Below are 21,189 nucleotides of genomic sequence, written 5' to 3' on the forward strand. Positions count from 1 at the left end.
GATGGAGCTGTTTTTCTTAATTTCATTTTTTGACTGTTTGTGGCTGACGCACAAAAACAGAACTGATTTTTGCAGATTGATCTATTCCCCTGAAACCTGGCTGCACTTGCTCACAGCTCTCATAATTTGAGTGTGTGAGTGAGAGTGTGTGTGTGTGTGTCCCTTAGGATTCTCTATGGATGAGTCATGTCATCTGTGAACAGAGAGAGCTTTACGGCTTCCCTTCCAATCTGGATGACTTGTATTTCATCTTCTTGCCTAATTAATCTAGATCCTTCAGTACAATGTTGTCTAAAAGTGGCAAAAACAGACGTCCTGTTCCTGATTCCCGCCGCTCCCATGCTGGGGATCAAATCCAGGGCCTGATGCATGCTCGCAGGCACCCTACCCCTGAGCTACCCACCCTGTTCTCGATCTTAGGATGACAGCTTCCTTTTGGCATTTAAGATGGACAAGTGAATCACTTTTCTGCAGCATCCACCCTTCTTTTCCTTGTCTGCTTCTGAAGATTCCAACGTAAGACAACCCATCTCACAGAAGTGCCCTCTCCAGAGCATGCCTAGAGCTGCCAAAGTGTTATTTCCAAACAGTCATTTAATAACACTCACAGCTCGGCCTGGACGAGTCCACTCAGTGCCCAGCTCTCCTGAAGCCACTCCATGCGATGTCAGCAAGACTCTCCGATCTGTCAGAAAACTAGGCAGCCAGAGTCTCTACCTTGCCCAAGGGCACAGATCCAAGAGGCAGCTTGGCTCTGCACTCCATCCCACACCACAGCCTGCCTTCCTGAGCACTGTGCTGCTCTGCCCTCCGGGTACCACGCTGCTCAGGAGACTTCCTAGCCGGAGCTGGGTCACAGGGTCACTGGGGGGAGGGAAGTTTTCCCTAGGACCAAATTCTATTTCCCTTCTATTCTTTTTTAAAAATATTTATTATTTTTGGTTTTTAGTTCTAGGTGGACACAATTTCTTTATTTTACTTTTACGTGGTCCTGAGGTTGGAACCCAGAGCCCCACGCATGCTAGGCAAGCGCTTCACCTCTGAGCCACACCCCCAGCCCCCCCCACTTCTATTCTTTATTCTGAAAAATTTCAAACCCATTAAAACAGTGAAATAATAATATAATGGATACTATATCTATTTTACTTAAGAGTAAACTATAACATTCTTTTGTTTTGGGTACTGGGAATTGAACCCAGGGGTGCTTAACCCCTGAGCCCCGTCCCCAGCCCTATTTTGTATTTTATTTAGAGACAGAGTCTCACTGAGTTGCTCAGGGCCTCACTTTGGCTGAGGCTGGCTTTGAATTCACGATCCTCCTGCCTCAGCCTCCAGAGCTGCTGGGATGTCAGATGCGGTGGCTCACTCCTATAATCCCAGCAGCTTGGAGGCTGAGATGGGAGGATCACAGGTTCAAGGTCAGCCTCAGCAACTCAGTGAGGCCCTAAGCAACCTAGCAACCTTAAAAATTAAAAAGAAAAAATGTTGTGGCTCAGGGGTTATTGCCTTTTGTTGGAAGGAAGGAAGGAAGGAAGGAAGGAAGGAAAGAAAGAAAGAAAAGAAAAGAAAAAGAAAAACAACAGCAGCATAGATCAGCCTCGGGACAAAATAAGTTCTGGATCCCCATTTCACAGATGAGAAAGCTGAGGAGCCACACAGATGCAGGCAATGCAGCACACTGCATCCAAAGTAGGAAGGGGATTTGAATAAAGGCAACAAGCCAGAGATGCAGAGGAGGGGAAGGGAAATTGATTACACGACATTGGTGCCATTAAGCTATGACCAACTCATTGAGATTTCTAACTCATCCTGAGTGCAGTTACTGCAACCCAAGGCCCAGAAAACGGAGGCTCCGGGAAGTGATTGTGTTACATATGACAGGCATGCTGAACGACTTAAAAGTGCAGTGTCACAATATCTGTCACCTTCACTGAAATGATTTTTTTTAAAAAAACGTTAGCTGCATGCAGTGGCGCACGCCTGTTAGCCCAGGGTCTGGGGAGGCTGAGGCCGGAGGATCACAAGTTGGAGGCCAGCCTCAGCCACTGAATGAGGCCCTAAGCAACTCAGGGAGACCCTGTCTCTAAATAAAATACAAAATAGGGCTGGGGACGGGGCTCAGGGGGTTAAGCACCCCTGGGTTCAATCCTTGGTACAAAAAAAAAAAAAAAAAGCAAATTAAAATGCCTCTTGAGAGACACAAACATAAAAACTCAGGGGAAGCAGCAAAAGGATTTTTAAGAGGGAAATTTGTACCCCAAATAACTAATTAATAAATAAGATCCCAAATGGGAACCTACCCACCGGACCTCAGAGGAGCGGGGAGGAGCCCGGGAGGAGCCTGGGAGGAGCCCCGGGAGGAGCCTCCAGAGGAGCAAGGGGAGGAGCCCGGGAGGAGCCCGGGAGGAGCAAGGGGAGGAGGGGAGGAGCCGCGGGAGGAGCTCTGGGAGGAGCTCTGGGAGGAGCGAGGGGAGGAGCCTCGGGGGAGGGGAGGAGCGCGGGACGAGCCCCAGGAGGAGCGAGGGGAGGAGCCGCGGGAGGAGCGAGGGGAGGAGCCCTGGAAGGAGCGCGGGAGGAGCTCTGGGATGAGCCCCGGGAGGAGCGAGGGGAGGAGCCGCGGGAGGAGCGAGGGGAGGAGCCCTGGAAGGAGCGCGGGAGGAGCTCTGGGATGAGCCCCGGGAGNAGCCCGAGTCCTGGAGAGCGACGGCGCGGCGCGCGCAGAGCGCGGCGTCTGCCCGGTTGCTCTGGAGCCGGTTCTCGTGGTTTGCCAGTCGGCGTTTTTCTGTCAGCCTCCTGCCAATGGGGAGCACGGAGAGCTGCGAGAGCCGCAGGGTGTCTTTCGGCTTGGACGAGGAGGAGCGGGTGCCGGGTGCTGCAGGGCATCCGGGTGAGCGGCGCCGCCGGGGCCGGGGCGGGCGTGTAGGGCGCCCGAGGACGCGGAGGCCGCCAGCCCGGCCTGGGGGTTGGCGCGGAGCGGCGTGGCGCGGGCGGCCGAGCCTCCCTCGTGGAGCCTTCGCACCGGGAGAGGGGTCGTGAGGCCCCGAAGAGGCCCCGCCGGGACCCGAACCCGGGGCTGCAGCCTTCAAGCCCCACTGCGCTGGTTCCCTTAGGAAGAGCGCGGAAGGGGCAGGTGCAGAGGACGCTGGTCACGAGTTAGGTCTGGGGCCACCTTCCAGCTCCGGCGGGATTGGCCCGGTTTCCTTTAGGGGTTCCGCGCCCTGGTGCTCCCCGCCCTCGCCCTCCCCTCAGGTGGGCGGCCGGTTCTGTGGGCAGGAGCAGCACCGTCCTCATTGGGGGACTGTCCCCTTCCACCCTGCCCCACGATCTTCCCCCTCAAGCAGGCAGCCGAAGAAGCCCTTTTAAGAATTGTAGGTCCAGCCAGGCGCCAGGGCGCACACACCTGTCATCCCAGCGGCTCTGGAGGCTGAGGCAGGAGGATCACAAGGTGGAGGCCAGCCTCAGCCCCTTAGCGAGGCCCTAAGCCACTCCATGAGACCCTGTCTCTGAACAAAATGAAAAAGTTGCAGGTCAATTAACATACATTTCCTTGGCTTAGAAGTCTTCAGTGGATTCCTAGAGCATTTAAGATGAGGAGATGCCTTACTTGGGTTTATAAAAGCTGCCTCAGTGCCTGCTCACCTGTCTGACCACATCCCAGGTCTGTCCCCTCATCCCCCACCACTCCCTCCACCTATTCACCAGCCTCAACACCTCCTGTTCCTGGAAGATACCAATTTCCGTCAAGCACAATATCTCTGTTTTGTCTGTTCTCTCTTCCCCCTTGCTGTCTTTTTTATCTGCCTCTTGTCATTTTTCTAGCTCAGATCCAAGAATCCTTCTCTGACCACTGACTGACTGTAAAGGAGCTTCCTACCCTACTGTTACACATTATTTTTATGATGATGATGATGATTTTGGTTCCAGAGATTGAACCAGGGGTACTTAACCACCGAGCCCCATCCCCAGCCCTTTTTATTACTATTATTTTTTTTTGAGACAGGGTCTTGCCAAGTTGCTGAGGCTGGCCTCCACCTTGGTATCCTCCTGCCTCAGCCTCCCGAGGTGCTGGGATGACAGATGTGTGCCACTACTATTTGGCATACATTTGCTTTTTTCATAGTCTTCATTACAGTTTGAAAGTACCACTGATGATTGGGATTATCTGTTTACTCTGTTCCCATTAGTCTGTAAGCTCCTGGAGAAGGAGGATCATGTGGGATTCGTTACTCTATCCCCAGAACCTAGAGGAATAATAAAAGCCCCTCAGATCTCAGCATGTAGTGGAGGCCATGTTTTGTGCTAAGCCCTCTAAAGGAATTACTTAATTTTCAGTTGACCTATGAGAGAATTAGAATTCTGTTCACCCATTTTATAGATAGGAGGACTGAGGTACCTGCAGTGATTTATCCAAGGGCACATAGTGAACAAGTGGAAGAGGTGGGATTGAAGTAGGTTAGCTCCAGGGCTGTTTGTAGGACTGCTCTTGCGCTTCCTCCACACCTGTGGATCGCACAGAGTGGATGGCTAGTAAGTGTTCAGTGGTTAAATGAATGAACGCAGCAAAACGGACCAAATTTAAATTAAAAGCACAGAGTTGCGTGGAGGGGAATTAACTACGTTGAGAAAAAGAGGTCTAATTTCTGGGCTTCTTAGGTGTGTACCTTGGATAAGCAAATTATCTTTTGAGCCTCAATTACCAAATTTTTTTTTAAAAAGCATGTTTGTGTGAGAGTTGTAGGAGCCGCCCAGGAGGAGATGAAGATGTAAGGAAAAGCAGTTAGAAAAGTGAGGTGCCTTGTGGGGACATTTGGTGCTGCCCAGGTGGCATAAAGTCTTGTTGAGGACCTGGCTGGTGGTGAGGATGAAATGGGGGGTGGTGGCCCCCTTGAAAGGCTGAGAGGCCAGAGCCAGAAGTAGAATTTCCAAAGATGTCCTTGGTACCATTTAGTTTGGTTCATGATTCTGCAAACTGAGTTCTCTTTAAAGATGGAGCATCCACCTTAGAGAGGTTAACACCTTTCCTCCTTCTAGAACTTTAGAGCCTTCAGAAAACCAGCTTTTTCTCTCTACCCCCCCAGGATGCACAAAAGGGCAGCCTTAAAATTTGTGACTTTACCTCCACTGGACCTGACAGTGATGCTGGTGCCCCACTTAAGTGTATTAAAACTAGAAAGATCTTTGGTGATGGCTTCCTTTTCCAGTTGAGCAAACTCATCAGAAGCCATGACTTGTGCACAGAGCTCTACAGTGAGGGGCACAGCCTCACATCTGGAAAGCCATGTCCTCGATTCTGCTTATGTGCCCGATTCAAAAGAGGAAGCTTGGGAGAAAGGATGTTATGGTGATGAGGACGGGGCCTTTTTTGGTAAGCAGAGTTACTCGAGGGTTGAGGGGTTCACCTTGTCTTTAGGCTGGTGAGTTAAAAAAAAAAAAAAGACCCTCCAATCAACACAGCAGTTCCCAGAGTGAACAAATGAGACCAAGAGGACTCTGCCCCAGGCTCCTTCAGCGAAAATTACATATTCTTAGGGACCACTTATATTTAATCCTGAGGTCCTGGCCCTAGATAGTGCTCTACTCCCTTTAAAATGAAGTGCTAGGGCCTTGTTCATTTGCATGTTTATTTGCATAAATTTACATAGGAGTTCAAGCCCTAATTCCAGGAAAGGTAAAAGGAATTTAATGAATGCAAAAATGCTGGAATTATATTCAACTCCGGTTTCCAGAGCAAACGTGTGAAATAGGGAAAGATGGTTTCCATCAGTACACTTCACCTGGTCCTGCAATCTGGGAAGGGCCACGGCAGGCATGTCCTGTGTGCAGCTACTTCTCCACCCTGTGAGCTGCCATCTTGGTGATTAGACCTTCTCCCAGCCCTGCATCCTCTCTTCCCCTTTCCGTGCACTTTCTTTCCTGCTGCTCCACTCCTTCTGGGAAACCGACTTCCTCAGCCTCTGGGCTGCTTCGGCCTAGTCTTAGTTCACTGCCCCTTTGAGGCTGATTTTGGACCTCAGCAGAGGGGGCGACCAAGAAGGGTGTGTCCTGAGACACACCGCCCGTGCCAGGGCTCTGAGCCTGTGCTGCCAGTCACTCCTCAGCAGGTGCCTACTATTAATTACCATGATACTTGCCCAACAGCTGGCCTGGCCACGCAGGGACAGTAACAGAGCCCAGGTCCCTGCCATCACGGAGACCCCAGCCTAGTAGGGGGAGGGGAGCAAAAGGAAAGAAGGATGAAGAAGCCAAAGAATAAAAACTGCAGGCTCTGCAGAGGAAATCAGAAGGGTGCAGAGTAATGGGATTGGCCTTCTTGAGATGGAACGGCCACATAATACCTCTCTGAGAAGGTGACATGCAGGGCAGGTGTGTGTTCACTCTGTGCTAAGCACTGTGCCCACCGTATTCTGAGAGAATTGTTTCAGGTATTTTACATGCTGACCTGTGAGAAACCCCCATCCCCAGCTTAAGTGAGAGATCCCCATTTCCAAAGTGAGAGAAGTGACCCCAGGTCACAGTGAGTGAGTGGAGGACCTGGAGGCTCAGACTCAGGCCTGTGTGCGTGGCAGTCATCAGGGGCTAGACTGCTGGAGGAGGTTACTGGGTGGTGAGGCCAGACTGGTGGCCTTGGCTTGCCAGACAGGGCTGTGGACACACCATCCTGGATGCCCCATTGCGGTTCTTTAATCAGGAGCAGAGCTGTCAAACGTTCCATCAGGTGATGCTGATTTCCCTTAAAAAAACAACTTTATTGACATACGTTTACATATCATGCAGTTTATCCACTTCAATATGTTCTAGTAAATTAACAAAATTGGGTCACTGTCGCCCTGATCCACTTTTAGAACACTGACAAGAGTTAAAAAGAGACCTCGTGCCAGTCACTCTCCATTTCCATTCCCAGGGAACCACTAAAGCCTCCTGCCTGTATGAATGTACCTTATCTGGATAATTCCTGTAAGTGGATTGTATATCTTTTACGTCTGGCTTTTACTTAGCGTGATTTTTTGGATGTTTTTGTTTTGTTTTTGTGGTGCTAGGGATGAAACCCCTCCCCTCGAGGTAAGTGCTGTACCACTTGTTTTTGATGTGGGTTCATTGATGGTGCACATTTATTGCTGAACAGGATCCTGTTGTGTGGATTACACACTGCATTTTGTTAGTCGGTCACCAGCTGATGGGCATTGGAATTGCTTCTGGTTTTCATCTGTCGGGAATGATGCTGCTATGAACATGATGTTTACAAGTGACTTTTGCACATGGACAGAGTTACATAAGAGATGGATAATGCCTCTCTGAGAAGATGACATCGGTGGTATGTCTTGAGCCATCCTAGGAGGAGATTTGTTGCGTTATTTATTTATTTTTTTTAAATCAGGGATTGAACCTAGGGGAGTTTAACCACTGATCACATCCCTACTCCTATTTATTTTTCGTTTTCAGACAGGGTCTTGCTAAGTTGCTTAGGGCCTTGCTCAGTTGCTGAGGCTGGCCTCAAACTTGCAATCCTCCTGCCTCAGCCTCCCAAGCCACTGTTTATGAATCTGGGGAGTCATGTTGAAGTAAAAAACTTCAAGTTGTTTGCTGAAGTGGCTGTACCGTTTTATATCTTTACTAGCAATATGTGAGGGTTCAAGTTTGCACTCTCAGCACCACTTGGCATCGTCTCTTTAATTATAGCAATTCTAGTGGCTGGGAAGTGGCATTTCACTGTGGTTTGAATTTGCATTTGCTGGATGATGTTGAGCATCTTTCACGTGCTTCGGTGCGATCCATATGTTTCCTTTGGTGAAATGTGTATTCAGGGCTTTTGCCTGATTTTAACCAGGTTATTTGTCTTTCTATTATTGAGTTATAAGATTTCTTTGTGACGGGTGCAAACCCTTTATTATTGATTTGCAAATATTCTGATTTGCAAATATTTTCTTCCAATATGTGGCTTGTATTCTCATGGTGGTGTTGAAGTGCAAATATTTATAATTTTGATGAAGTTTATCTTTTAAAAAAATTGATTGTACTTTTGGTGGTGTTATCTAAGAAATCTTTGGCTAACCTAAGGTCATGGAAATTTCCTAGTTTTTTAAATTTAAATTTTTAAATTTTTTGTAGTTGTAGATGGACAGCATGCCTTTATTTTATTTGTTTATTTTTATGTGGTGCTGAGGATTGAACCCAGAGTCTCACACATGCTGGGCAGGTGCTCTGCCACTGAGCCCCAGCCCCTCCTGCTATTTTTTTCTACTAAGAGTTTTGTAGTTTGGGCTATTATATTTAGGTCTGTGATCTGTTTTGAGTTAATTTTTCTGTATGCTCAGAGGTAAGGCTCTAAATCAGGGCCTGACAAAATTTTCCTGTAATGGATCGGACAGGAAATACTTTAGGTTTTGCAGACTGGAGGTCTCTGTCATGACTACACCCCTTCAGTAGCTGGTGGAAGCCACCCAGGTGGTATGTTAATGTGTGGGTGTGGCTAAGGCTCTGTTGATGTACAAAATCAAATGCTGGTAGAACTCAGCTCCAATACCAGCTTGCCAGAGTCTGATCAAAACACATCTTTTTTGCCTGTCTTATTTTTCCAGATCTTTCTATTTATTTTTTTAAGCATTTGTGGAGATCGAACCCAGGAGTGCTCTACCATTTTTATTTTGATAGGGTCTCACAAAATTGCCCAGGTTGTCCTTGAACTTGCAGTCCTCCTGCCTCAGCCTCCAGAGTTGCTAGGTGATCATCTCTGTCCCCCACCACTGCCACAGACCCAGACTCTATTTTTTGAAAAGACTATTTTTCCCACTTGTATTACTTTGGGACCATGGTGACAATCCATTGAGTAAAAATAATGGTTTATTTCTGGACTTTCCATCCTGTTCCATTGATCTCTGCCTGTCCTTATGGTGGTCGCACACTGTTAGGATGATTGCAGCTTTGTGGTTTCAAAATTGGGAAGCGCAACGCCTCCGACTTTGTTCTTTTTCAAGATTGTTTTAGCTGTTCTGAGTCCTTTGCGTTTCTATATGCATTTTAGGATCAGTTTGTCAACTTCTGTGGAAAAGCCTGTTGGGATTTTGATCGGATTTGTGTTGAATCTGCAGATTACTTTGGGGAAGAATTGCTGTTTTCAACAATTTGGAATCTTCCAGTCTGTGAATATCAAATATCTCCCTCTTTATTAGATCTCCCTTGGTTTTTCTCAGCACTGTTTTGTTCTTTCAGTATATACATCTTGCCCTTCTTTTCTTAAATTTTTTCTCAGGGGACCCAAGACCTGTCTCAAAATTATAAAAGAACTGGGGATGTAGCTCAGTGGTAAAGTGCCCCTGGGTTCAATCTCTAGTGCCAAAAAAAAGAAAAATAATTATTCCCAAGTGTTTTATTCTATTATATATTCTTGTGAATGAAATTGTTTTCTCAATTTCATTTTTGGGTTTGTCATTGCGCGTGTACAAAAATAGAGTTGATTGAGTTGACTTTTGGAATACTCGTGTGGTATCTGCCAACTTTGTTGAACTCAGTTGTTTTGTTGATTCCTTAAGGTATTTTATGGGTAGGATCATGTTTGCAGATATAGTCCACATTCCTTCTTCCATTCTAATGTGAATACGCTTTCTTTTTCTTGTCTTATTGTATTGGCGACAGTCAGTGTACAATATGGCACAGCAGTGGCCATTAAGCATGTTAGCTGTAGGTTTTATGTCTTGTTGGAGTGGGGGGCTTATTGGCATGTATGTTCAGATTCCATGCTGGTATTAGTGAAATGACAGTCCTGGTGACCACGCTGGCAGCTGTGCAAGAGACTTTGGCCCTTCATGGCTTTGACACAGACTCATTTCACACTTGTGCGGTAGACTTCCTCTCCACCATGCTGTTGATCAGCCGAGTTTCGAGCTTGCCCCAGATGTCTCGGCGTGAACACTGACGCTCTCTGTCATATTGTTTTGTATTATCACTTTTCCCTGCAGGTTCTTTATCTTTCTTTTGTTCTCGTTCCATGTTGATCCCTGGGCTTGGGAGCCTGTCCCACCTCTAATGTCTGCCTTTTGGCTGCCTCTTTCCTCTCCGTTGACTTGCTTAAAGTCGGTGTTTTAAATGAGATCTCAGGAGACCCGGACTTAGGCCCTGACACTGCAGAGGGGTCGGCCTTCCTCTTGTGCAAGATGGAGATCCCACGTAGCACCGCCAGGCTCCCATTGAACACAGATATCCCCAAGGGCTTGGATCACAGAGCCTTCCCAGTCATCTTCAGTTTGGAAGCCCCACTTGGCTGCCCATTTGGTGAGTGCAGATTGAAGGAGCCACTACAGGAAAGCCAGCTTCTGCTTTCCAATGAATGGTGTCTGCGTTCCAATTTCAAGTCCAGCAAACATTGCCTGAATCCACACCGTGTGCCCGTCCCTGGGCTAGGTACTCCCGCATATGTTATTCTTTTGGATGCTGCCAAAACATGTCACATCTTCTGACATGTGTTGAGGTATTAGGAAACAAAGTAGAGCAAATTCTTCAGGGAAACAGAGGGCTCTAGTTTTTTCTAACTTTCCTCCTCAGTTGCTGAGACAGGGCCGGATGAAGGACAGACACTTATGTGTAGACGTAGCCTTGGTGCCCTCTGTTTCCATGGCTTGGAGATCCCCAAATTCACGGTATCACTGTGTGTAGATGATCAGAGGATCATCCTCACAACTCTGCTGTTAGCCACACATGAAAGACAGATTGAGTAACTCTCAGGGGCTTATTTGAACATCAGTGTTAGCAGTGACAAAATTTAAACAGTACAAGAGTTACCGTGATTTCCCCCTGGCCTTCTGACTTCAGGAAGTCAGACTTGCAATTCCCTGGCAGTAGTCCTTAACTATATCCAGCACAGTGTTTTAAACTCTTTCTCAGTAAAAGATAAATCTGTAGGAATTTAAATTTAAGCTGAGGCACGGTGGCGCACACCTGTCATCCCAGCACCTCGGGAGGCTGAGGCAGGAGGATCACAAGTTCAAGGCCAGCCTCAGCAACTTAGTGAGGCCCTAAGCAACTCAGGGAGACCCTGTTCTCTAAATAAAACATAAAAAGGGGGTGTGACCTGGCTCAGTGGTTAAGCACCCCTGGGTTCAATTCCTGGTACCAGAAAAATACATATCTATACACATATGTACGTGTAAATTGGAGGGTAGTTGTTAATCTTGGGCCAGTTCCCTCATTTGGGAAATGAAGGTGCTACTCTGGGAGGCCGCCCCGGTCCCTCTGGGTGGCCAGTGCTGCCTTCTCCACGGCTGGAGGAAGGTCTCTATGATCATCTCAGTCCTTCTCTGCTGGTGTCTGGGCAAAATGCCATCTCTGCCCTTTCTTTTCTCCTCCTTCAGAGTGTCCCCTGCTCAGCCCTGCGTCTCTGGTCATTCTCTTCCATCCTTCCTCAGGAGCCCACGACTTCTGGATTCCAGCTCTTCCACCCAGCGCTCTCCCAGATGTCCCTTGCCAGCTCTCCTTTCGTGTCCCATGTCCTGTGCTTGTATTTCGTACCCGACATCCAAGTGGCACCTGCCTGCACCCCCTCTGCCTCCCACGGGAATGACCTGTCCCTTAGGTTGTGACTCCACCATGGAGCCCCTCAACCAGAAAATCCGCAGCACCCCCCATTCTTCCCCTGCTTTACACCCGGTGACAGGTCCCGGCCTGTACCTTGTGGCCCTTTCTCGTCCGTCATCCCCTCTGTCCTAACCTCTCAGTGCAGGCCCACACCCGACACCCTCCACCCTCGACCCTCCATCTTTCTCTCCCGTAGAATCAGTTCTCACAAACCCTGTTTCCTGGGCTACCAGGGCATTTATCGTAAAGGCAGAGTGGACTCTCCACGGTTTTCAAGCTGGTGACCCTAACATGCAGGCAGCCTGGAGGGACCACATCCCCCAGACGCCCCTCCTGCGCTGCAGGGACTGTTCAGAGCCACAGCTAATTGGGTCCCGCCTTGGGCTTCTCCCTCTTGCCTCTAGATGAAGGGCTGGCGCCTGGCCTGGCTCAGGAGGCCGTCCGTCTGTGTGTTGGTGCCTCTCAGCAGGCGACGCTGGCTCCTGCCCTGCATCTTTGCTGGATTCCATTCCCCCTGCAGCGCGGGCTGACCCTCTTTGGCTCAGTCCCTTCTCTGCCTGTCACCCTGCGACTCTGCTGGCCACCTGCTGCTCACTGCCCCTGGCTGAAGGCAGCTCACACCCTTGCTCCCCCACGGCCATGTGAGCAGCCTGATCTTGCTCTCTCCATCGCCGTCACCAGCCCTGAGCCTGACACCACTCAGTGAAACACCTGCTGCAGAGATTTAAGCCATGGCTGTTTTCTTGCCCTCAGCCACGAGTCCAGAAACCTCATGGTATTAATAGATTTGAGTTAGTGGCCAGTATTTCTAAAAAAAAAAAAAAAAATGAGCGGCTTTACATAAATTGGATTTTTAGCTCTTTTGGAAAAAAGCCTTGAGCGTCTGGTCTGCTCCCATATGGCAGCATTTTGCAGTTGTCGGAGTTTCGAGGTGACTGCCCTCTTGGGGTGACGCGTTGGCACCTCTTACCACCACCCCATCCTCGCACTTAGATCATTCTCTCTCTCGCCCTCTCTCTTGACGGGACGATGCTACCTGTTCTCATCGCCTGCCTGGCACCTGCAGCGTTTGGCCCTGCCACACCTGGGCCAGGAGGTCTCCCGGGGTCCCCTGGTCCTGACATTCTGGGATTCAGATCTGTGGCAAGCAGCCGGCGGGTCTAATTTCAGCTCCTAGAAAACAGGGCTGGGGGGGGAAGATCTCCACGGCAACAGCCTGCGGCAAGGAGAGGAGGAATCTTTTTAGGATCACAGAATTGGGCAGTTTCTTGGATTGGGGTGTCCTGACATACTCAGGCCCCACATAGCCACGTGGGTACTGCCCTGGGGCTCGGCCAACCCCACCCGCCCTCTCTGCCTGCGGGGCCATCAGCCGAGGCTGGGGACAATCAGGGATGCACTTATCTCCTTTTCTTTGCCAGGGGCTTGGCACAGCACCCAGTGCCCAGTGTGTCCTCAGGAAGCGTGGCACTGGGTGGGTGGAGTGGTGGTCAGGGCCTGGCTCAGCTGCGCAGATCCTGGGCACCCTGGGCCACCTCCCGTGCTCAGCATCACGCTTTCTCTATTCTTAGAGCAAGGTGGTGGCCCTGCTCCTGCCCATATGGAACTGATGCCTCCACTGGCTACTTCTCAAACATGCCCAGAGAGTGACATTTGAAGTTTGAAAAATGCTCATTTTCATGACATTCAACAAGTTCACATAGGTTTTCTGTTTTCAGAGGGATGCGCCTCAGTCCCCCTCCCCGGGCTCCATCAAGCACCATTAACGGAGGGCACGAGACTTGCTATTCACATGGTCTCTTGTCACCTCTGTGGAGCTCCAGGTGACTTCTGCCACTTGTACGGGTGTCACTGTTCAGTGCTCGGGGTTGGGGTTCCAGTCTCAGCCCTGGCGCTCGGGCCATCTGTGGCCGTGGGTGAGTTGTTCAGCCCCCCAACTCCGTTCTCCGTCTGTGGCATGGTGGTGCTCAGGGAATGTGTGTAGCCTGGAGCATGGCATATGGCGGGTGCTCAAGGAATAGTAAGTCACAGTTGCTTTTATCATTAGCTTTAAATAGGCGCCCTTGTCTTCACTCAGGGGGTTGATTTCCTGGCTCCAGCCACGAGCTATGTTGCCCCCTTCTGGAGGGTGGAGGAAATGCACCCTCCCTCTGGCCTGTCTCTTGGCTCAGTTTGCGCCAGGGATTCCCTAATTTCTTCCTCCAGATGCAACCTCCTGCAGCCTCCTGCGACCTGTTTGCCCGGGGAAGGAGCTCCTTGGCACCACGCCGCTCTCAGCTCGCTGTTGACGCCCCCTTCCCAGCAAGCAGGCTTGGAGCCTCGCTGTCATCTCTTGTCTGTTACTTTGTGACTTTCTCTTCTTGCAAAATGCATCTTATTTTTAAATGCCAACTGTTCCCAATTCTCCATGAATCCTTTCCGACTTTCTCCAAGCCTATATATACAAGTGTACCCTTTCCTTTTTTATGGCACAAATGAGATCACATTGTATGTACTATTCTGTAAGTCGCTTTTCCCACCTGCCCCGTGCGTGCCTCCTGACACATGCGGGTCTTCAGTAATTCTCGTTGCCTAATTGTCTTTCATAGCCATTCGGTCCCCACCTGGTCCTGCAGCTAGTACATTTTCTCAGCCCTCTTACTGCTGGTTAACTGGTGGTGACCACCCTGCCCCCAGCCCTCTACGATCTCATTCCCTCCTCCTGCTTTGGGGACTGTCTTGTGCAAAGAGCCCGTCCTGGCTGGGTGTCTGTTCAGGAGCCATCAGTGACTTCCAGAGGCCTGCAGAATGCACTCCAGCCTCCTGAAGACTCATCGGCAGCCTCGACTGATGGGACCCAGTGACCTTGTACATCTTACTGGGTTCCCTCACCTGTGTTCACTGCCAGGCTGAACCTCAGGGCCCCTCTGAACCCTCCCTGTCCTGCTTATACCTCCTTACTCCCAAAGGCTGCCTCTGCCCCAGCCCTCTCTGCGATTATCTCTTCAGACTGTCTTCCTCCTCACTGCAGTTGAACTTGGAGTTCTGCTATTGGAACTCCTGGGGCCCTCAAGCAGCGCTGTCTTGCCTGACTGCTCTGTGGCTTGTATTCTGTGCTTGTCTGTTATGTCACTGGCCCATGTCTTACCCTTATCTGCTCTGGTTGACCATAAGCACTTTTTGATTTTTGTTTGTTCTTTTCAGCCATCAGGACAGTAGAGTGTATTTTGACATGTGACACTGACCTGGAGTGTAACTTCCCATTCTCGTGGTCGGATGTGATATGGTGTTCCCAGGGTGAGTGTTCATATATGAACGTGGGAAAGTGGTGTCCCAGGTGACTGTGAGCACTGAGTATAAAGTTGACGGCTAGATCTTTTTTCTGCTTGTTGTCATTTGGATAAGCATCCCCGAAGGGCCCACGTGTTAAGGATTTGGTCATCAGCCTCTGGCACCCTTGGGACTTGATGGGACCTATTGGAGGTGGGGCCTAGTGGAAGGACTTTAGGTTATTGGGGGTGTGCCCTTGAAGCAGGTTTGGGAACTGGCCTCTTCTCTCCTCACCAGTGCTCCCACCGTGATGTAGTGGGCCACTACAGGCCCAAAGCAACAGGGACAGTGACAAGCTGAGATCTCTGAAGGGGTGAGCGGGTTAGACCTTTCCCCCTGTTAAGTTGATTCTCTCAGGTAGTTTTTCAAGAGAGCCAACACACACAGTGCTCCATCACATGAGGACGGTGTTGTGGACCTGTGCCTTTAACAACCACTGAGCCCCCTCCCCAGCCCTATTTTATATTCTGTTTAGAGATGGGGTCTCACTGAGTTGCTAGCGCCTTGCCATTGCTGAGGCTGGCTTTGAACTCTCAATCCTCCTGTCTCAGCCTCCCGAGCCCCTGGGATGACAGGCGTGGGCCACCGCATCTTGCTTTTAATAAATGTTTAATTTAACAAATATCTGAGCATCTCAAATGTGCACTATCTAGGCACTGAAGATGCACATTTCAAATGGAACCCTTGCTGCCTTTGATGGAGCTCATATTCTGGGAGTAACAGCACGGAAGTAGGCACCTGGATGTCATGTCCAAAGAGCCAAGCAGGGCAGGGGACACAGTGACGGTATGCAGTGGGGGCATCAGGATTTCATTCTCGATTTCACAGAAGTCCACCGGGCTCCCTGGTGGCCCAGCCTCCTCTGGACTCTGCTGGTTCCTTGGCTTTATCTCAGCTCTCTGGACCCTTCTGCTTTTTACCACCTGGGTTCCCTGGGAACCGATCCTCCCCGGGACAGTGTGAGCCCATGGACTCTGCTGAGCAAGTGCCCCTCCCCTTGCTCTTGACCTGTCGCCCCCATGGTCACGGCGCGGGCCTCGGACTCGGGCAGCCTACTCTGCAGTGGGCCGGCCTCCTACTGACCTCGTGGCCGGGGGCGAGTTCTTTCACCAGGTGATGTACTGTGCCACCGCAGGCCCAAAGCAGCAGGAAGTGATGTGAACTGAAATCCCTAAAGCAGGGAGCCGGTCACACCTTCCTCCTTTAGGACCCGGAGTGGGCGCAGAGTGGGGACAACAGTGGGTAGTGACAGCAGAGCGTTGGTCCTTATGGCTGTTTTGACTCTTCTTAGTCACATGAGGTCAGCAGGGCACAGCTCCTTCTGTTACTGATCTCCTGTCGGTTCTTATTAGTGCCACTGGGTTTGTGGGAGCAGCACCCGTGTCCCCCACCCCCTGCCTTCTGGCTGTGGGGGGCACGTGACTTACTCGTAGACCTACACGGTTGAATAAAGAACCCTCTAGGTCTTCCAGGGGGGCTTTCCTGTAGATCACAGTTGCTTTGGGGTGAGGGCAGGGTTGGGGTTGTGGTCATGCGGTGGTGACCCTCCGGAAGAGGAATCTGGGTTTGCAGGAACATTTGCTGGGACGGAAGGGGGGAGGTCTCTGTGGGCGGGCGTGACTCAGGTAGACCCTGCTCCGCTCCCTCACCTGTCCCTGCCTCTGTGGGACTTCCCAGAGGCCCGCGCAGGTGGGGACAGACCCCTCCTCCTCGGCCTTTCCCCGTCACTCCAGGTGAGGGCAGGTCCAGCTTGGGCTGTGAGATGTGGGACCCATGTGGGCTTTAGAAAGAGTCTGCCCCGTTGAATTCTATGCACATCATGGAGGAGAAGGGAAGAGACTTGCTCAGGGTCCCAGAGTCCCCTGGAGAACACCAGGAACTGGACCTGTAGCGCGTGGTAAATCCCGACTGTTCTTATTTACTGTCCATGCGTTTCACAGGTGCCACACAGGTGTGGCAGGGGTCACGATTAGTATTTGCTCAGCGCCTTGCAGTTTCACATAGTAGCTCGTACCAACTGTCCCCTTCGCGCCAGCTGGCTTCTGTAGGTGGCTCCTGGGACTCTTCACAGCAGCCCTGTTGTGAAGTCCGCCATTGCTTTATCCCCATGTCACAGGTGAAGACGTGGATCAGCCCCACGTCACAGAGCTAGGAAACGGCTTAGCTGAGATCCAGACTCAGGCAGGTCTGGCTGCAGAACCTGATCCCTGAGCTGCCCAGCCCGAGTGGGCCTGCGCCTCACAGATGACCAAAGTGCAGAGAAGCTAAAAATGTGTGTCAAGGGCGTGCAGCTGGAGGTCAAGGGCAAGGTCATGCAGCTGGAAGACACTCCTTCTTCCCTGCCATGCTCTGGATCCAGCCCTCCCTCCGCCGACCATACGGGACCCTCTCTGGCCAGCTCTGGTGGCACAGTGACCAGTGGGCCTATGCCACCAGGCACCCAACCCCGCCTGGCTCTGGAGCCGCCGTTCTGGTTCCGTTGGCACTGCCCAGATGGTGTTTATTCTCGCACGACTCCTGTGTGTGTATGTATATTTGTTGATTAAAAATATTACTCGCTGTATTTTGTAGCAACATTAAAAAATATTACAAATCTCTCGCTGTCAACGAGCATCTTGCCAATGTTTCCCTTAACCCCTCAGGCGCCAGGCGCATGGTTCAGCCGATGCCCCCTGGGCTGGGCCTGGCCAGCCTGAGCCTGTGGCTCACCTGTGGGACCCTCACCATGCCCCCCTCCTGCCCTGGGCTCAGATTTGAACTTCCTCCCTGGCCTCCCTGTCTTGCCTTTGCCCGCCCCTCTGGCCTGGTCATCTGGTCCCCTCTCTCCGCGCCATATTGGCCTTCTGTGGTTCCCTTGGACACGCCAGCCCCCGGCTTCTCAGAGACTCTGTTTGAATCTGGCCTCCGGTTGGTGTGTCGTTGGGGTTCCTCATCCGAGGGTGGGAGTCTCGCCGCAACCGTCGCCTCCCTCCCGGAGGTGGCTTCCTCCTGCCCACGTGCCTTCCTGCTCTGCCCTGCGCGCTGTCAAGACTTGAATAATGTATTTCTTCTTTGATGGCACTTGTCACATCCTCACTGAGTTTTCAAAGCATATGTTTGAACATTTCTGCAGCAGGGATGGCGTGTATGAGGTGGAACGCGGATTTCATTAGTGCGTCCCTCCCTCTCATCAGGCTGTGGAAAATGAGGCTGTGATTGACATCAGTGGTGTTTTGGGTCAGGTGAAAAAGGGTGTGAAACCCATGACTTGTCTGTTCTGTTTCCTCGCCGTTACCCCATGAAGGCCAGGACTGTTTCCTCCATCGCTTTGACTGGTTCTAGAACCTTGCCACCACGTAGCAGGTACTGAGGAAGCAAGGACTCGCTAAGGGAAAATGGGGGCTGGTTATGCTGCCCTCCTCCCTCTGCCAGGCCGCTCCTCTGGACCCCATGTGGGCTGCACTGCTCCAGCCTCCTTTGATGTGCCAGGGGCTGCTCCCCTGGTCCCGGGGCTCTTCCCTTAGCATGGGTTGGATCATCGCCAGCTCTGATGGCCTCTTCCATGCAGACCTCACATGTCATCAGTGCCTCAGCCACACCCACATAGGTTCCAGGACGGCCCAAGGCTTAGTGCTGTGCACCTGGAGGACTAGAGCTTTCTTTTTGGAATGGGGAGCACCAGGGATTGAACTCAGGGTCACTCTTTGCCCCCAGCCCCTCAGAAGACTAGAGCTTTCTTTTTGGAATGGGGAGTACCAGGGATTGAACTCAGGGTCACTCGACCCCTGAGCCCCATCCCCAGCCCTATTTTGTATTTTATTTAGAGACAGAGTCTCCCTGAGTTGCTCTTGCTGAGGCTGGCCTCCAACTTGTGATCCTCCTGCCTCAGCCTCCCGAGCTGCTGGGATGACAGGTATGTGCCACTGGGCTCGGCACTGGTGCATTTCAAAAGGGTCAACTCTGAAGCCCCATCGGATGCTGGCTAATTTGTAACAACTGGCGTCCCAGCTCCACCAGGAACATCGCTGCCTTTCCATCCTCTTCTGTGGTGACAATATTCCCAGCCCTGGCCAGTTCCAGGCCACCATTGTGTAGTTAGCCAGCCCCCAGGATTTCTCCAGAATTGGGCAGTCACCCAGCACCCTATCAGGGTGCCCCCAGAGTGTCCACTCAGCCCATGTCCCCACCAACCTGGAAGAATGTTCCACTCTGCCCTTGCTGTCACCTCACACCCATCCAGGTGTCCCAGGCCGACCCTCCGGGTGTGACTGGTTCTAGCAAGAACTGGGGACCGGCCGTGCTCTAGGGCTTACCCTTCAGCTCCTGCGGGGTCGACTTGGTGGTTACAGCTCAGGGAGCAAGCTGGCCGCTTTGGGGGCTCCTTGCTCTTTACAGTCTGAGGGTTTCTTATGTCTACAATCAAACCCGTGTGCCACCTTCTCAGGAAGGTTTCTCTAAATGTCCCTCTTTCTGTCATTCTCACCCACATTCCTCCACTGACTTGGGGTCACAATTCCCCTGCCTTCTGTAACTCCAGCTCATTCATTCCTCCGAGTCAAGGCAAACACCAGGCAGAGCCTTTGTCCCTTCCCAAGGAGGGCACAGTCCCCTCCACCGTACTCCGCCCCTGCTGCCCTTCAGCTCCTCCCGTGGTTTCTTTGCTCTCCGGCTTTTCCCTGTCCACACAGTCGCCTGACCCTCTGCCCCAGCCCATGAGCCTTCTGTGGCAGTTTCGAGCGCTCCACCTTCGGCAGCCCGAGCCTCCCGCAGAACTCAGGGCTGCAGGCTTGCTGGCTTCTTCCTGCCGGTGCCTCCAGCCACTGGGACGGGACCGTCTCCTTCTGCGATTTGGTGTGACATCCCATCTGGGCTGCTCATTTTTGTCTTTGGCGGTGTCTCTGTAACAGCTTTGAGACGCAATCTACATGTCATGCAGTTCGCCCATTTAAAGTCTGCAATTCAGATTTTTCCAGCATTGCTAGGGATTGAACCCAGATTCTCTGTGTGCCCGGCAAGTATTCTACTAGGGAGCTGTATCCAGATGTGCAGCCATTACCACAGTCATTTTACACACTCTCACACAGAGGTTTTTATATATATATGTATATAATTTAGAGACAGGGTCTTGCTTAGTTGCTTAGAACCTCACCAAGTTGCCAAGGCTGGCCTCCACCTTGCGATCCTCCTGCCTCATGAGCCGCTGGGATCATAGGCACACACCTCCGTGCCCGGCCACTACAATAATTTTTATAACATTTTCACCCCCTATCCCAAATATCCTTACCCTGTAACTATCAGCCCCGCCCCTCATTTCCCTAAGCCCAGGTAACCACTAATCTACTTTTTCTATCTAGAGAATTGCACAGTCTGGACATATATAACCTACCGCATAGGTGTGGCCTCTGGATCTTATGTCTTTAACCTGGCAGCGTGTTCTCAAGGGCCATCCACGACGTGGCATGCTTCAGTATCTTCATTCCTGTTCATGACCGAATAGTATTCCTTGTCTAGAGACACTTCATTTTCCTTATCCACTCATCAGGTGATGGACATTTGAGTTGTTTCCTTCCTGGCCATCATGGGTAATGCTGAGACAAATATTAGTGTGCAAACTCTTGTTTGGACATGTTTTTGTTTCTCTCTGATATTCAGCTAAGAGTGAATTGCTCTAGGTTTAATGTTTTATCGAACTTCCAGACTGTTTTTCCATAGTGGCTGACCCATTTTATATTCTGACCAGCAGTGTATTAGGGTTCTGATTTCTCTACATCTTTGCCACCACTTTTTGTTTTGACTTCTTTTGGTACCAGGGACTGAACCCAGGGGCCCTTGACCACTGAGCCCCATCCCCAGCCCTATTTTTGTATTTTATTTAGAGACAGGATCTCCCTGAGTTGCTTAGTGCTTTGCTTTTGCTGAGGCTGGCTTGGAACTCGTGATCCTCCTGCTTCAACCTCTCAAGCCAATGGGATGATAAGTGTGAGCCACCACACCCAGCTCTGGCCTTGAGAGACACACACACACACACACACACACACACATTTTGGGGGGGTTGTCAGTGAACTTTATTTATTTATATGTGGTGCTGAGGATCGAACTCAGTACCTCACATGTGCTAGGCGAGTTCTCTACCACTGAGCCACCACCCCAGCCCTGGCCTTGAGTTTTCAATTCTAGCTCTCTCAGTGGATGGAAATGGCTTCTTGATGTGGTTTAATTTTACATTTCTCTAATGACAGATGATGCAGAGCTGCTTCAGGACATTCTATTCAGGTCCTTTGCCCAGTATTCAGTCAGTTTCACGTGACTATAACGAAATACTTGAGATAATCAACT

At 50.8% G+C, this 21,189-nt stretch overlaps 1 protein-coding gene across 1 annotated transcript in view; it reads left to right on the forward strand.

Annotated features, from left to right (window-relative positions):
* The first annotated feature begins 2,674 nt into the window (after positions 1 to 2,674).
* The window catches only part of Chchd6 (coiled-coil-helix-coiled-coil-helix domain containing 6), a 177,554-nt gene continuing 159,039 nt past the window's right edge, over positions 2,675 to 21,189 (forward strand). Inside the window, 2 exon segments of the mRNA XM_015506773.2 lie at positions 2,675 to 2,865; positions 2,867 to 2,887. Coding sequence (XP_015362259.1) covers positions 2,800 to 2,865; positions 2,867 to 2,887 — 87 coding nt within the window. The 5' untranslated portion in view covers positions 2,675 to 2,799.

The sequence above is a fragment of the Marmota marmota genome, unplaced genomic scaffold (assembly GCF_001458135.2).
Source record: "Marmota marmota marmota unplaced genomic scaffold, marMar, whole genome shotgun sequence".
Lineage (NCBI taxonomy): Eukaryota > Metazoa > Chordata > Mammalia > Rodentia > Sciuridae > Marmota > Marmota marmota.